The 15,647-nt window shown below is 34.5% G+C and overlaps 1 protein-coding gene across 1 annotated transcript; it reads right to left on the minus strand.

The window, feature by feature from the left end:
- Positions 1 to 1,570: 1,570 nt before the first annotated feature.
- On the minus strand, positions 1,571 to 15,427 carry LOC105347192 (dual specificity protein phosphatase 4). The gene is made up of 4 exons (XM_034473522.2): positions 14,930 to 15,427; positions 6,944 to 7,047; positions 6,399 to 6,618; positions 1,571 to 4,963 (listed from the first exon to the last, which is right to left on the minus strand). The coding sequence occupies exons 1-4, from the start codon at positions 15,306 to 15,308 to the stop codon at positions 4,539 to 4,541; spliced, it is 1,128 nt and encodes a 375-aa protein (XP_034329413.1). The 5' UTR covers positions 15,309 to 15,427; the 3' UTR covers positions 1,571 to 4,538.
- Between the last annotated feature and the right edge of the window lie 220 nt (positions 15,428 to 15,647).

Here is a 15,647-nt window from a genome sequence, read left to right on the forward strand (position 1 = left end):
TTCATGAGGCTGGGTCCAACAATAAGAGAATAAGCTCACGGTTGGTCCAGTATTAGTCCTGTACGGCGCCCCGTAATACATTCTTCCTTCAGTATTTCTCGAAGTACATGACTGACTCTCCTCGTCAAAATTTTAAAAAATTAAATGTATTTTTTGGATTAAATATTGTAAATTAAGATATTGAAAACTCTAAAAGTAATATCAACCTATGTCCCCTAGACCCATACCACCTTAAAGAAATATGAATATAATTTTAACAGTAAGAGTTATCTTTCTTATCATCAAATGTGGCTACTGCCAAACAGTACATTCTCTAAGCGATTGGTGGTTGGGGGGAGGGGGGGGGGGTTGTCTGGAATATTCCAATGTCTTAAATTTACATCGAAATATGCCTCGGAAACCCCCCCCCCCCCCCCCCCTGCTCCCCCGGGGCCAACTCAAAAATCCCTGAAATCCCCCTGGAAAAAAATTCAGGGTCCGCGCAGGATGGTTGTGGTGAATTTACACAGGTGAATCATCTACCAACCATCAGTTACATGTACATAATAAAGGGGGGGGGGGCAGTCGGAGTAATGGCGGAAACAGGGGGGTGGTAATAACTAGTTGGGTAAACATTTTCTGGTAGGTTTTCGCCACATCTGCAGCTTTTGGCTCTCTTCGCATTGTACATGGTCCATTCAAGTGTTTCTCTTTCGCTCCGCTAATATAATGACCATTCGTAGAGAGGAACGGATCAGAAATCATTAATTTGGGAAGACGCATGTGCGGATTTAAATTTTTTGGGGGGGAGGGGGTGTCCGGGGGTATTTTTGTTAATTTTACAATTGGAAATTAATATCTCTTCTAGATCCCTGCATGAGATGGGAAAGTGTACAAAAGGCTGGATGTTTTCATGCACCAAAGCGCAGGAATTTCGAGCAATGGCTCTACTTCTACAGTTTCTGATAAATTTTGAAAATGAAGCTGCGTGTGTATTGTATATAGTGTTAATCTATGATCGCCATTCTCTTTTGGCAGTATAAGTGCATTGGGGTAATAATAGCTGCAATAATGTAGCCCTCTCCCGATTTTTTTTTTTTTTGGAGAGTAACTCTCCAGTAAACATCAGATATAAAAAAAATCGGAGAGGGCTACATTATTGCAGCTAGGGTAATAAGTGAAAATTATTGTAAACAGTTGACCCAACTAATATCATCTTCAGACTTGTTCAAATGAACAAATTTGACATATGCTAAAAAAAATTAAAGTTAAATCCATTGATTGATTGTTGTTTTTAAATTATTATTTTAATTCCACACCAATTACATGCATTGTTAAAATTCATCAATGATCCTTTTAACATGGTTTTAAAAATCCATAAATTGGTCACTATCAACAAAAAAACATAAGAGTTAACGTTGATTCGCTTTATAAGTTCAACTCCACTGACTGTAAATTTCAAAAGTTGAAATTAATTTTACTTCAAGGTCATTTAACAGAGTCGTTTGCATTTTGTGTTATTTTAAAATATGTAGTGTTCAATTTCATTCTGTAGACATACATATGTCTAAATAAATTACAAACAAGTATAAACAGTTTTAAATTTTTACTTTGGATTTCGCAAATCACATACATGTAAAACAAATCATTATTCTTTTCACAAGAAGTTTTGTGTACTGTTATTTGTTTTGAAGCCTTCTTCTAAGAATCCAGGCCGTTCTATACAACACATTATTTCTCTCCTAGAGTATTTTTGACAACAATCTCACAAAGTGTTTAAAGATATGCATCTTGTAACCTTGAAACTACTAAAACATCAACTTGCACAAGTTTTCTTAACAAAGAAAAAAAAACTGAATACATGAAAAAAAAAATCAAGTTTTAACTCTGAATAATAATATACATGTATAAACACAAAAATTTGTTTAAAATAAAATGAAAAATGAAAAAAAAATTACAATAAATAAACTTCTGCATAAAATGTTTCATGTTATATCCTGGAAAAATTAACCATGAAGCTTATATTTATGTAACATCAAAGGGGGGAACCTCTCCTGCCTTCTTAGTCTTCTAAAGCTTTTACACAATAATAGCTAATAACTGAATGTAAGCGATACAGAAACAATAGTTAGAGAATATAATGATGCCCAGAAAAAAGGGTAAACAAAAGAAATCAAAATTACAGAAAGCTAACATATACACTATTCAACATTACAATCATTATTTACACTGTCATGAAATTATGCTAATGGTTTACACACAACATTTTGTCACAAGTGGATTTCTTCTTGCTTGTTTGTATATGCACAACTTTGCTGATGTCATACAGATAACATTGAATGATTTAAAATTTAAAATATGATTTGAAAAAATATTATGCATCTTTTTTTTTTAATTGCTACATACTGATATTTAGAAAAATGATTTTAAGATTAACAATGATTGTATATACTGTTTCCGTTATCTGAGGATGGTGTTGTATGTACTCATACCTTTTAACTGCCCATTTTTGTAGTAAATTATGTCATTAAATCTGACCAATATGTACCTTATCACAAAAATATCAAAATTAAGGACCCTCTAATTGTCTTAAACATAGGGAATGTATCATTAACCAATGAGGAAAGATATTCAGTGAAAATAAAGTGATTCTCGGCAAAATTTTTGAGAAAATTAAATTGATAACGTACCTATTGAAAACAATTTGTTTCACAACATGAATTGGTTAGAAATCATACACGGTAAATAGCAGTTTTATTTTACATCAAAGAACAGATCACTAAAAGCAAAACATCACACAGTATTTATCACTAAGGTGGTATGTCTGCATATCTATCTATATTTTCAATGTAAATTAAAGTATATTAAAAAAAACTTTTATCAATTTAGAATTTTCAAATTTTGCAATATTTAACAAAAAAAAGTTTTTAAAACTTTTTGAAAAGGTAAAAATTTTCAAATTCCAAGTGCGTTTCGAGCTCATGACTTGAAGATTTGTAGTAAACCCTCTAACCCACTGCGTTATGCTGTTAGGTGACAACTTTAGGAGGGGCGTTAGGGGGAAAGAACTATTCATAAAATTAAACTTGATTTTATTGTTTATTTTGATTATTAGTACATTATAGCATGGAGGTGTCCCATTCCACCTTAATTATATGATCTTCGGTGCACTGTGTGCAGCGAAGAGAGGGTCCTTAATCAGGCGCAAATTTAATCCTTTTTTATTCTAACCTTTACAAACCATTCCAAACAGATAATTTCATAGATTAAAAGACTGCTCAAGTTTGGTTACACGTACTGTGCATGTATTACAGTAACATTAATTCATTTATCGGCATTGTGATCTGGATATATATATATATATATATATATCAATATTAAGATCAAAAATTGATGACAGGAAATATAGATGATTTAAAATATTTCAGATGGCGTCAAACATCCGGTTTTATTATAGGTGTCTCGATCTTCACCCAAAACAAAAGGCAGAAAATGATTGCATTCAATGACAAAAAATTGAAGTATAAAATTTAACTTAAACTTTTAAACATAAAACCTTATTTATAGACCTGTTGGAGTGGATATGTTTTACATATATGTGTTGTTTATCCATTTAAAAAAAGAAAAAAATAGAACAAAAAATACATTGGTGTCAATGAAATGTTAAACAATTTACTATATGAAAATTATTTACAATTCAAGGTTTAAAATTTTTGATTTGATAATTATGATTTCTTTGTAAATGTTTACAAAAAAGTGATTTCCCTGGATTAAAAAAAGAGACTTTGCGAGAAAAAAAAAAGAAAATATTCATTGGAATTACGTATATTAAACGTGCCTGAGAAATTTAACTGGTCCCTCGACGGCTACCTGACAGACTTCCTAAAATTATAATCAAATATCAACCAATATCAAAATCTAAATGAAAATTACTAATTATTTCACACGAGATCTATTTTTATAAGAAATCAAAAATGACAAGAAAAAACTCCTTACAGAAATGATCAGATCTTTTTGGTTTCTGTGAACAACAAAATGTCACACCAGAAAAATATCATGTGGCATCAAATAAAAGATCAAACCTTCTACTTGTATAATTGAAGCTTATATAAAAAGTATATTCTTGACAAATATTTTACCGGTATTAACATGCTTTAAACTAAATGTGTTTCTTTAGTAACTTAAAAAATATTTACTGATACTTGTGAAATACAGTGGTTTTTTTAATATTTAAGTTTTGGTTACACTAGTTGGACGGTAGATCTCTTACTTATATGTTTATCTTTTGAAATCAGAAATAGCACCATCCAGTGGTATAGTTTTGGCCTTTTAAAGGAGAAAACAAAGAACAAAAAAAGAAAACATCGACAACAAGTTGCACTGTTGAAAGTCGCATGACTAAATAAACATAATATGTTGTGGCATTTGGCACAAGTATTAGTACGAAAAAATACATCAAACTACATCTACAACCAAAAAACACTTTGGTTGTATGACAACTGAACTAAAGGAGGGATTTGAAACGGGAGGGGGGGGAGTGGGAAAGAGATAGGAAGGAGCTAACTTGGAGAAAGAAGTGGGGTATTTGGTGATGAAAATGTGGGGCTGAACGTAAAGTCAAAAGCTCCGCCCCCGAACACTTGTCCCTGGGAGAGACTAGAGCTGCTATTGGACTGTAACCCTGAACTGGAACTGCTAGCCGTCTCATTGGACGAAGTGTCCATTGAACTGTCCATCGAGGAATCAGACACTGAGGTATTCAGAGTCCCATCGTGGGATTTGATTTCTTTTTCGTAATTCTCCAGCTGTCGCATGAAGTTCAGATTCGGGGATATGACACTGCGGCGAGATTTGATGTGCTCAAAGGCTGTCTCGAGCCCCACCTTGGCGGTGTACATGAGATAAGCAAGACATATGGTGGCGCTGCGACTGACTCCCGCCTGACAATGAACCAGTACTTTGCCATGATTCTCTCGTACTGTATCTGCAAATGAAATAAAAGAAAGCCTGAGCTATTTTAACATAAATTCTCATATCCTCTATTTGATTTAACTAAAATAAAAAAAGAAATAATTTTTCAACCATACAATCAGTATAACCTATTTATTCCATTGTTTCTCTATAACAACTTCATCATGCCCATTGACAAAGAGTAGTTACGATTAAGGTTATAAGTTAATAAAATGATTCAGTAAGCATTGTCTTGCTTTGATTAAAGGTGTGGGTCTCTTATTTTTAAGCGTTTCTTCTCTAACTATTTCATACAGAGGGATGATGACACACTGACAACACGGCGTTTGATTCACCACGTAGTTGACTTCATCAGTACTTAAGGAATGTCACTGTGTAGTACCGGCCCTTTGATGTTCTGTACTAGCAGTGATGTCTCTGTAATCACACTAATGGGTCAGAAAGGGGTCAAAATAAAAGAGAAATATCCCGAAAGTGAAGTGTACTCCAAGTTCAAACAACCCAGCTATGCGTCCCACCCATGTTTTTGACACATTCTCTGATGACCTGCTTTACTACTGCATTCACTGATGATCACGAGGTGCCAATAACTGCCGGGATTGAACAAATCAACAAAGCTCTCCAAAGCCTGTCTGATTTATTAGTATAGTCTAGGTACATGTATGTAGATAGATAAAGATAGGTTCTACTGTGTACCTTACTGAGTATATCTAACCGTGGATCTCTCTCAGTTCAAATGGATCATAAAACCCATCCCTTCTCCACTCCGGCACACATACATGTACCGGTAAATTGTCCTCAACTTTTCACAGAAAATTCATTTCATTTCATAATTTGATTTGATTAAATCAAATATTAATTATCTGCTGATACAACCATTCATAAATGTCAATTGTTAAGGAAACATGATGTTTCTCAGTTTTAAATAAATTTTCCTTGATATATTACATATTATTTCTTTGCATTTAAACATGTTCATGGTTAAAAAATTCAGGGTGCATTACCAGGCTAATTTTGGAGTTAGAATATTTTGAATTTTACTTTTAATGGCATGATTTTCATTTGAAACTATATTTCCAATTCAAAAAATATTATACAACATGATAATAAACCAGTAATTTTGAAATTACAGAAGTGGAAATCTTCAGTGTGGAGATATTAAAATATAGATTATAATGGATGAATTGATTGATCCCGCCTGACCTTAAATATAAAAGATTTCAGAAGAACTGACCAAAAAGTATAAATAGTACTTTATATACATGTATATGCTTAAAAGACTGAAAAAACAAGTACATGTTACACCAATTTGAAGTCATTTTACATGACAAAGCTTAAAATGAAAGCTAGTCCTTTAAATGATCTTTAATTTTACACAATAAAATTTTGCTTTCAAACCAGAAGATAATTTCTGTTTTACACAATAAAGTTGTTCAATCAAAACCTACCAATGAAAGCGTTGCTCTCTGGAAACCAGGCTGCCAGGTCTGCATTGGGATTATCATCAACGGGAATGTTCATGTAGCTAAACTGGTCCTCGAACAGGTTCTTACACTTGGTGGAGACGTTCATGAGGGAGGTGATCCCCAGGCGGTGCAGGAGTTCCAGGTTGGAGGCGTCCTGGAAGTTCCCCAGGTACATGAATGGCAGGATCTCCACCGGAGCCTCCTATAAACACAACAATCAACTTCTTACGAAATGTTTCTACTTCTTAAAAAATTATTTCAACTATTTGATAAATGTTTCAATTTCTAGCAGATATATTTTATATCTAACACCTTGCAAATATTTCAACTTTGAACAAATTTCAACTTGCAAATCTGAAATATGTTATCATTTCAGTCTTGATGATTTCATATCAATAAAATAATTTTTGACCACTAAAATTAACTTATATAATAATCAAATTTTAAGTATATATATATATATAGGTATTGTATGGGGACTCCCCCCCCCCCCCCCCTTGTTCTCAGTCCCCTGGGTGGGTGATTACCTGTTTGTGTGCATTATCGGGTGTCTCCAGAGTACAGCTGGTGGGAAGCTTGGACTGACAGCGGCAGTGCTGGGGGTATAATGAACTGAACTCTTTGAATCCTCCTGTAATGAAAATAGTATTTAAATCAATTGTTTGTACATTATACATGTAATTACATTCTGTTGATTTATCATATTTTGGTTTGGTTTTGTTGTTGTTTTTTTTTTTTGCATGTTTAATGCTATTTTGTCTTTGTTTCCCATTTCTAATTATTTTTTTTTATTAATATTTTTTTTTTGGGGGGGGGGGCATGGTTGCGGGGTTTTGTTTTGTTCTTTTTAGTAGAGGGTAATGCCTTTATCTTTACTTTGATCGTGGTTTTCATATAATTTTCCTTTTCAGGAAAACCCCGAGGATTTATCCCGCGCTAGATAAACAGAGAGCAGCCGATCCCACAATCAGCTGGCCGGTAGTCCCCTGAAAGTAGTCCGTTTCATGCATTCTTAAATCGAGGATCGTTTCCTTTTGAAGCACGCCGAATAAACAACAAGTGAATATTGAGATAACCCATGACTAGTTCCCATTACTGGTGCGGGGGAGAAGTTGAGGGAGGAAGGGGTTAATTAAAAATTCACATCGCCAGGAACCGCGGCCGATTTCATCAGTTACTATATATAGACATTTTGAACAGACGGTCCCTTTGTGTACATTAACATACATGTATTTAATCAGTATCTGTAAATAAACTGTTGTTTTCGTTGATAAAAAATGTGAAGTGTTCTGACAGGATGTTGTGAATGAAAGGTTGAGCATTTCATGCATGTAACTTTACAGAAATAGAATCAGATTTAGAAGTTTTCTTTAAAAAACAAAAAGATACGCGTGGTATCAATATATATAAAAATAAACGTCGATCGATCGATCAACAGATAGAGTAATTTTATACGTAATCTAAATTTTGTTTTTCTTCTTATACGTATCGAGTTTTTATAGCGTTTTACGATAGGTCACCACTCAAAAATTTACAACCGGATTTCGTGGAATACCGCCATGTGTATCTGACTCAGGACTTAGTTCGTGCATTGCGATGTATTAATTAGTCCTAATCGTATTCCAATCAAACATGACGTAAACGAGGCCAAAGACTGTAGCACGGGCACTTATTGCTTCCTCTCCATTTCTCTTACACTAAGAATGTGAAAATATTTGTAAAAACAGCATTTCCCCGACCCCGTTTGATCGAAGCAAATCTAGTCAATGAACAAACATAGTTTCCATCTATAATAATAAAGGACGCAGAACGGTTCGTTTATCAAAGTACATATGGATAAATATTTTCTGCGAACTGATAAATTAAAAGACTCTTTGTGAACAAATTAAGAAAAATTCGGTCGAGTCAAGTAAACACATTACTCTGTCCCTATGTATTTATTTATGTATTGATCGCATGCTGAGGGTACGCAGTGCAGATGGGGGAAAACATCACAAGAGGGTTCAGTGTGCACAGAGAGAGAGAGAGGGGGGTGGGGGGGGGGAGACAGACAGGCAGACAACCAGGCTGACAAGACGGACAGACAGAGACTGCATGTTAAGTTTTCGACCATTTATGTTCTTCAGAGATATTTTTGGTACTATTCTATATCAGCACAAAAATCCGTGATTTTCTATTTTCACCATGGCCAGCGAAACCTATCGCCTTCATTAACTTGGGAAATAATCAGTTTATCATGTTTCACCATTGAGTATCAATTTCAGTTTTACATATTTGGTATGCCGGTGCAGAGAGTACATTTATAGGCTTTTCACAACAGAAAAATCTATAGAGTCTAGGATATTGAGTTTTGTATAAAAAATAAATTTCGGAATATAAAACGAGCCTTTTCGAAAAAAATCTTTTTTTTTAAGATACAGGAATCGGTCAAATTCGAGCCTTATATAAAAACAGCTTTTGTAATAGACGATGGTTGATGTACATGTATATGTGTGTCTTGGGGATGGGTGAGGGGGGGGGGGGGGGCTAATTACGTCTCTAAAAACATGTTTACGGATCCTGGTAAAATTATGCCAGCCAAAATTACCCAGTACATGAAAATCATGTGAAATTATTTCTCAGCATTAATTTTCTACAGCACGCGAGTTCAGGAGTTCAGAGCCGACTTGCTACAGAGAGAGAGAGAGAGAGAGAGAGAGAGAGAGAGAGAGAGAGAGAGAGAGAGAGAGAGAGAGAGAATAAAAATCAGAAGACAACAATGTAACTGGGAGAAATATGTCTATAATGAGTGATATAATGAGTGATGCACTCCCACGCAAGGATCAATCGATGCTAGCGGGAAATTGTTTATCTCTCCATAAACTGCACTTCCTTCTTCTGTGCTGGAGTTCGGGCACCAGTCAATAATTAGAGCTTGGCCACCAGTAAATAACTGACTCCAAGATGCCAGGATTTTCAGAACAGAAGTTTTTTGTCAGGACTGGAAATTTTAGTTTAGCACCGATTTCAATTCAAACTACGGAAAAATTCCATTTTTTAGCATTTCGCTGCAGCACTTGTTAATTGTCACATTGCATTAGAGTTTAGATCTAACAGGTTCATCTCAAGTTGAAATTTCTTAGTTGATAAATTTCATTTGCCATGCAGTATACTTTTTTAAAAATTGAAAAATTACTTAGTAAAGGACACATTATATTGACATCTGCACAAATATATTTATACATTGTAAAGAATAAATTTAACAGTTAGAGACTTGGAGTTCACTATAGATAAGCATTGCACATTAGCTGAAAATTTGCTCAGCTATTTTTATGGCATCTTCACATCTTTAACATCATTAATTTCATATAAATGGATAATTTTGCAGTGCATCATCATGCAGAGCTGATTAGATGGCGAAATTCTGCTGTGACAGCAAACCTGCATGAAAATGTCATTTAGATAAACTTAATAATAGACTGGTCCATAGGACCTACAATCAAGGGCAGGTGTACCGAACACCACTGTATATTTATCTCATCTTAAATCAAACAGCCTTACGCCCATATTACAACACACACGGAAATATTTCTTGTTTGTTTTTTTCTTCAGTAAGTTACTGATATACTAGCATTATTATGCATCTACCAGTACCAGCTAGATCGAAACACAGATTATTTTATCCTAATTTGAAAAGAAGCTAAAACGACAAATTTTTTTCTTTAAAACTTTGTTTTGGACAAATGAACCGTCATTATAATACAAAGAATTCTGCCAACTATTCCAAGTGCATAGGGTGGTAATTGCATGGATGGTAACTGCTTAAAGCCTTGTGCATGCTGTATGTTGAGAGGAAGTCTCTGTGCTATGTTATTGAGTGCTATTTAAGTTGTCCATGACTATGTTCTAGTATGTTCTGAGTGCATTGTCCTATGCTAAATGTATTTCAGATCCTACATATAATGTTAAAAGCTGCTTTAAGAGTTGAGTTCATAGCTGAATGCTGTATGTTTTCTAGAGTCCATAGCTGTAGGGTGAGTGCATGACTGCATGTTGAGAGCATGGCTCATTAGCTGCCGGGTCGGTACATGACTCATTAGCTGTCAGGTGAGTGCATGACTGCATGTTGAGAACATGGGTCATTAGCTATCGGGTGAGTACATGACAGCATGTCGAAAGCATGGTTCATTAGCTGTAGAGTGCATGACTGCATGTTGAGAGCATGGCTAATTAGCTGTAGGGTGAGTACATGACTGCATGTTGAGAGCATGGGTCATTAACTGTCGGGTGAGTACATGACTGCATGTTGAGAGCATGGGTCATTAACTGTCGGGTGAGTACATGACTGCATGTTGAGAGAATGGGTCATTAACTGTCGGGTGAGTACATGACTGCATGTTGAGAGTATGGGTCATTAACTGTCGGGTGAGTACATGACTGCATGTTGAGAGCATGGCTCATTAACTGTCGGGTGAGTACATGACTGCATGTTGAGAGCATGGGTCAATAACTGTCGGGGGAGTACATGACTGCATGTTGAGAGCATGGGTCATTAACTGTCGGGTGAGTACATGACTACATGTTGAGAGCATGGGTCATTGGCTGTCGGGGGAGTACATGACTGCATGTTGAGAGCATGGCTCATTAACTGTCGGGTGAGTACATGACTGCATGTTGAGAGCATGGGTCATTAACTGTCGGGTGAGTACATGACTGCATGTTGAGAGCATGGGTCATTGGCTGTCGGGGGAGTACATGACTGCATGTTGAGAGCATGGCTCATTAACTGTCGGGTGAGTACATGACTGCATGTTGAGAGCATGGCTCATTAACTGTTGGGGGAGTACATGACTGCATGTTGAGAGCATGGATCATTGGCTGTAGAGTGCATGACTGCATGCTGAGTGCATGATTGTATGCTACATAATAACATGGCTCTATTCTGCATGTTGAGAGCATTGGCTGTTTGATGTAACACATATTAATACTGCTGCATACTGAGTTTCATGCTCATCTAAAATCAAGAAGTTCAATGATGCACAATAATTTTATTTACAATAGACTCGCAACAGAATCAACCAAGTCCAACCATGGGTTTAATTGGTTCCACTAGAGAGGCAATGACATTAATAGTCTAAAAAAACCTCTGGTTTTGAAGACCTAAAGACCAGAGTTAATGAATTTAGAGGTTTAGTTAATGAACAGAAGAAGTGTGAAACCGCTAAATAGCTGCTCAAAGATTTAGGTCAATTATTTAAGATATTGTATGTGCATATTTTAAACGTCTTTTAGTTTTATAAATTATGAATAATTTTGCTGTCAGGAACAAAATGAAAGTAAATAGAAACAATTTCATCTTAACTAAGTATTAGTAAGGTTACTTTATTTTGTTAAATGAGAATGGTAAGGAGTGAAAAATTGATGAAAAACTTTAAATTTGATGAAAAAGGCTGCAATTTTATTGAAGTAGTGCAAAATAAATATTTTAAGGTTAGACGACACGTTCCTCGAGAATCTTTTTTGTATCTCCTCGTAATAAAGAGTTCCAATAAAAAATATTAATTTTATAATTACTTTTAAAATGATCAAAATTTACTTGGATTTGATTAAATGTGTCTAGATGGTAGAGTGGTTAGAACCGTGGACGCTGACTGCCAGTAGCGTATAGGTTCTAGAGGTCGTGAGTTCAAAGCCCCGCCCCGGTGGAGATATAGTTCTAATATAGTGAATTTTGCTTTGCTGTAGATGTATTTATTTTATATCAGCAATTCAAGTGTATTTTCAAGAAGATTATATAGGAAATTGCATACTCTAGTATTTTGCAGAAATGCCTGGTAAGGTACCCTAATTTTTTGCAAGAAAGCTTGTATAAGTAGTAGTAAACCATTAACAAATTCCTGGAAAAAGTTATCTAAAATTGAGGAACGTGTCGTCTGACCTTAACACGTTATTGTGTCTTTATTAATACAGATCAAGCCACATAGTCCAGAAACAAAGGATATTCAAGATGTGAGTAACGCTATGAAAAGGTAAAAAAAAAATTGTCAAGGGTACTACGGTTTAGAACGTATACACAATCTGCCCAAAATTGTTTGTGCATGATCCTATTTATAGATACATCAGTCATGTATGAACAAAAATTCAATTGACTGGAGAGGGGTTGAAATTGTAATCATTTTGATGTACATGTATGTGAAAATTGTTTATCTTGAATTTATGACAGGAGCAATATTAAGTTATTAGTAATACTATTAAAATTTAAAAATGAAATTAATAAAAAGTAATCAATAAATAAAAAGAAGCAATGGAAAACTATTTGATTATATGCAACTCTCCATAATTATACACCATGAGCATGTGCAAGCATTATGCAGATTTAAAACTTACAATCCAGTGACATTTTAGATTTTTAACAGGCATAATTTACATTACCGATTTCATTTTTTTTCTTTTTTATCATAAATAAGAATGAATTTCAACATGAATAAATTGATTCATTTATGAATTCAATTATAATTTTTTTAAAATCATACAACTGAAAGAACAGTGTAATTTGATACACGTCAAATGCAAATTATACAAAACCAAGTTGTATTAGTCAGAATTGGTTTTATCAATGACCTAATTTATCATGCATATATTCATAAATCTGTACGTTTAGGAATTTCAAAAATCTGAGGATCATTATGTCCTTTTTTAAGGTTTGAAGGTATTAACCACGCTAACTTTGCATAAACTGCTGACTTGCCTGGCTATGTAATTTAGAAATTTACATGAAATATAAATCCTCTTTGATAATCATTATATGAAAAACTGGCCCAGACTTTTCAAGTTGAACAGGGCAGCATAACTTATGAATTTGTCACAATGTCAATACACACACTCATACGTGTGTATAGCTAATAAAATCAGTATAATTAGAATCCAATTTCTTAATCCATGTTCAATTAACGCGTAATTCTCCAGCCAGATTTTAATGGATAAGATTTTTTTTTTTGTCAATGCCAATATTAACCCACTAACATGCATGTTGAACCACTTAATAATCACTAATGGTATCAAAGTAGTTCATGCCTCAATTAGTATAAAAATATCATCAAGTTAGAACTACTAACACTTTTCTTCAACCAAAAACATTTAAATTGGTGTATCAATGATTCAATTACGGTAGGGCAGTTTGTAAAAACAAAATATGTGTTGCAAATTCAATGTTTACACCAGGTTTAAAAATATTAACTTGAAATATCAACACTGGTTTACATTTATAAAAGGGAAAATTATCGCAATAAATGAGTCAGCTATAATGTATTCAGATATTTCCTTCCTTTAATCATTTATATTTTGAGTTAATAATGATTGAACATTTATTTTATAAATTAATTATATTCAAGTTTCAGTTGCACTTTCATATGTGTGCAAGACTTATCATTATCAATTATAGTATTACTTAAATATATACTGTCCAAATAAAATTTAAAACGCTATTTTGGTCCAAATGTTTAAAAGGGGTTTTCTTTAAAAAAAAAAAAAACTTAGAAATCAATGGTGTTTACCCAACTGCTTAATAAATGGTTACAACAACTATTTTCGGAGATGACACTTAACTTATAAATAACATCTGGATACAAATAGTTAAACTAATATTCAGAGATACTGGATTTCAAGCACTGACAGAAAGTGTCTAAGAAAGGGGAGGGGTAGGGGAGAAAGAGAAAGTAAAAGTTGAAGTGTGATCAAATTAGAAAGGGTATGGCTAATGAATTGTTTTTAATTAAGACATGTCAGACTTTCAATTTAAAAAATTTAAATTACAATAAAGAAATGGGGGAGAGGAGTATGAATGTTATTTCATATTATAAACAGTCGTAAATAAAAATCTTTAATCATTTGTTAATCTAATGAGATGAAAGAATGGAAATAAGCTTCAAGATGATATATTATACCATATACAGACAGACATTCCATCCAACCACAATTTTATTTAAAACACTGCTAGGATATTCTTATTATACATGATAACATCTGTCCACTTCTCAAAAGAGAATAATTGAATAGTTATTCATGGCCGAATTTACACGTGGACTGATGAAATGTACATGCAGGATATTATTTTCACTTTAAATGTAAAATTAAGTTCATTGTTTCCTTTATTTGAACAGAAAACACCTGGGTTCAGTACCAATGTTCCAACATGTGGGATAAACTAAAATAGGTAGGAGGGGGAAGGGGTGGCAATGTAGGGGTGACTTATCACTGAAAAGGGGGGGGGGGGGCTGTTTGGGTTGGTATTGTTGACAATACGTGTAACCATTCATTACAATATCAGTGATACTAAATGTGTATTCAGTATGCCGGTATCAATAAAATACATAATTTGATCCATTTCAGATTTTAGCCGAATCCCCTAAAAAAAGTAGGTCTTGATGCCCTAGCAAGATAGGCGATATGGGCAAATAGTCTCAGAGGGGGTCGGTCTCCAAATTACAGTGTAAAAAAATTAAAAAGTTTGTTTAGTTTAGATATTAAATACAGACCTTTAATATAACACAGCTCGTCCACTTCTATCGAATCTATTTGTTGTCGTAGACTTTTTAACACCGAGTACAGATTCGAGTCTTTTGCCGAGAGTTCCAGGTCGACAGTGTCCTCATCATAAACCACGACCCTTTTGAAGTCCCCGCTCTCCAGTTTCTCCCTCTTCTCGGCACAAGGGACTATGTTTTCGAGGGCCACGAATCCCCCCGAGCGCCGTTTCAGAATCGGGGGGCAATGGACATTCGTGGCAGTGACAATATGGCCTTCGTTGTAAGAAATAAATGGTCTGCTATCCAGAATCAATATTTCTTCCGCACCATTCTCCTGCCATTTTACCAACATGTCCACTGTAATCCCCGTCACAGCTAGAGTGTCCATTTTAATACGACTTTGTGTCTGCCAAGAATAGTACAAGTCTATATTATGCAAACGACCAGCTAAGCCCTACACTTATGAATGAATTGTCGTTTTGATGTTGAATGACCTTTCCATTGATAAGGGTTGTGACAACGTTTTATAAATGCGCGACGTGAAAGAGTTCATCAATAATGGGGTTTTCTTGGGACCGTGGTAAAAACCTGTCGATTTTTTGCTTGTGTTTACCATAATCCTTATCTATTTGATTCTATAGTTGTAATTTTCAAGGGGAAGTTTGATCTATAACCCTTAATAAACATGAAATTTAGATTCATCCGCATAGCTACGTCTGACGTCACT

This window comes from Magallana gigas, chromosome 8, assembly GCF_963853765.1.
Source record: "Magallana gigas chromosome 8, xbMagGiga1.1, whole genome shotgun sequence".
Lineage (NCBI taxonomy): Eukaryota > Metazoa > Mollusca > Bivalvia > Ostreida > Ostreidae > Magallana > Magallana gigas.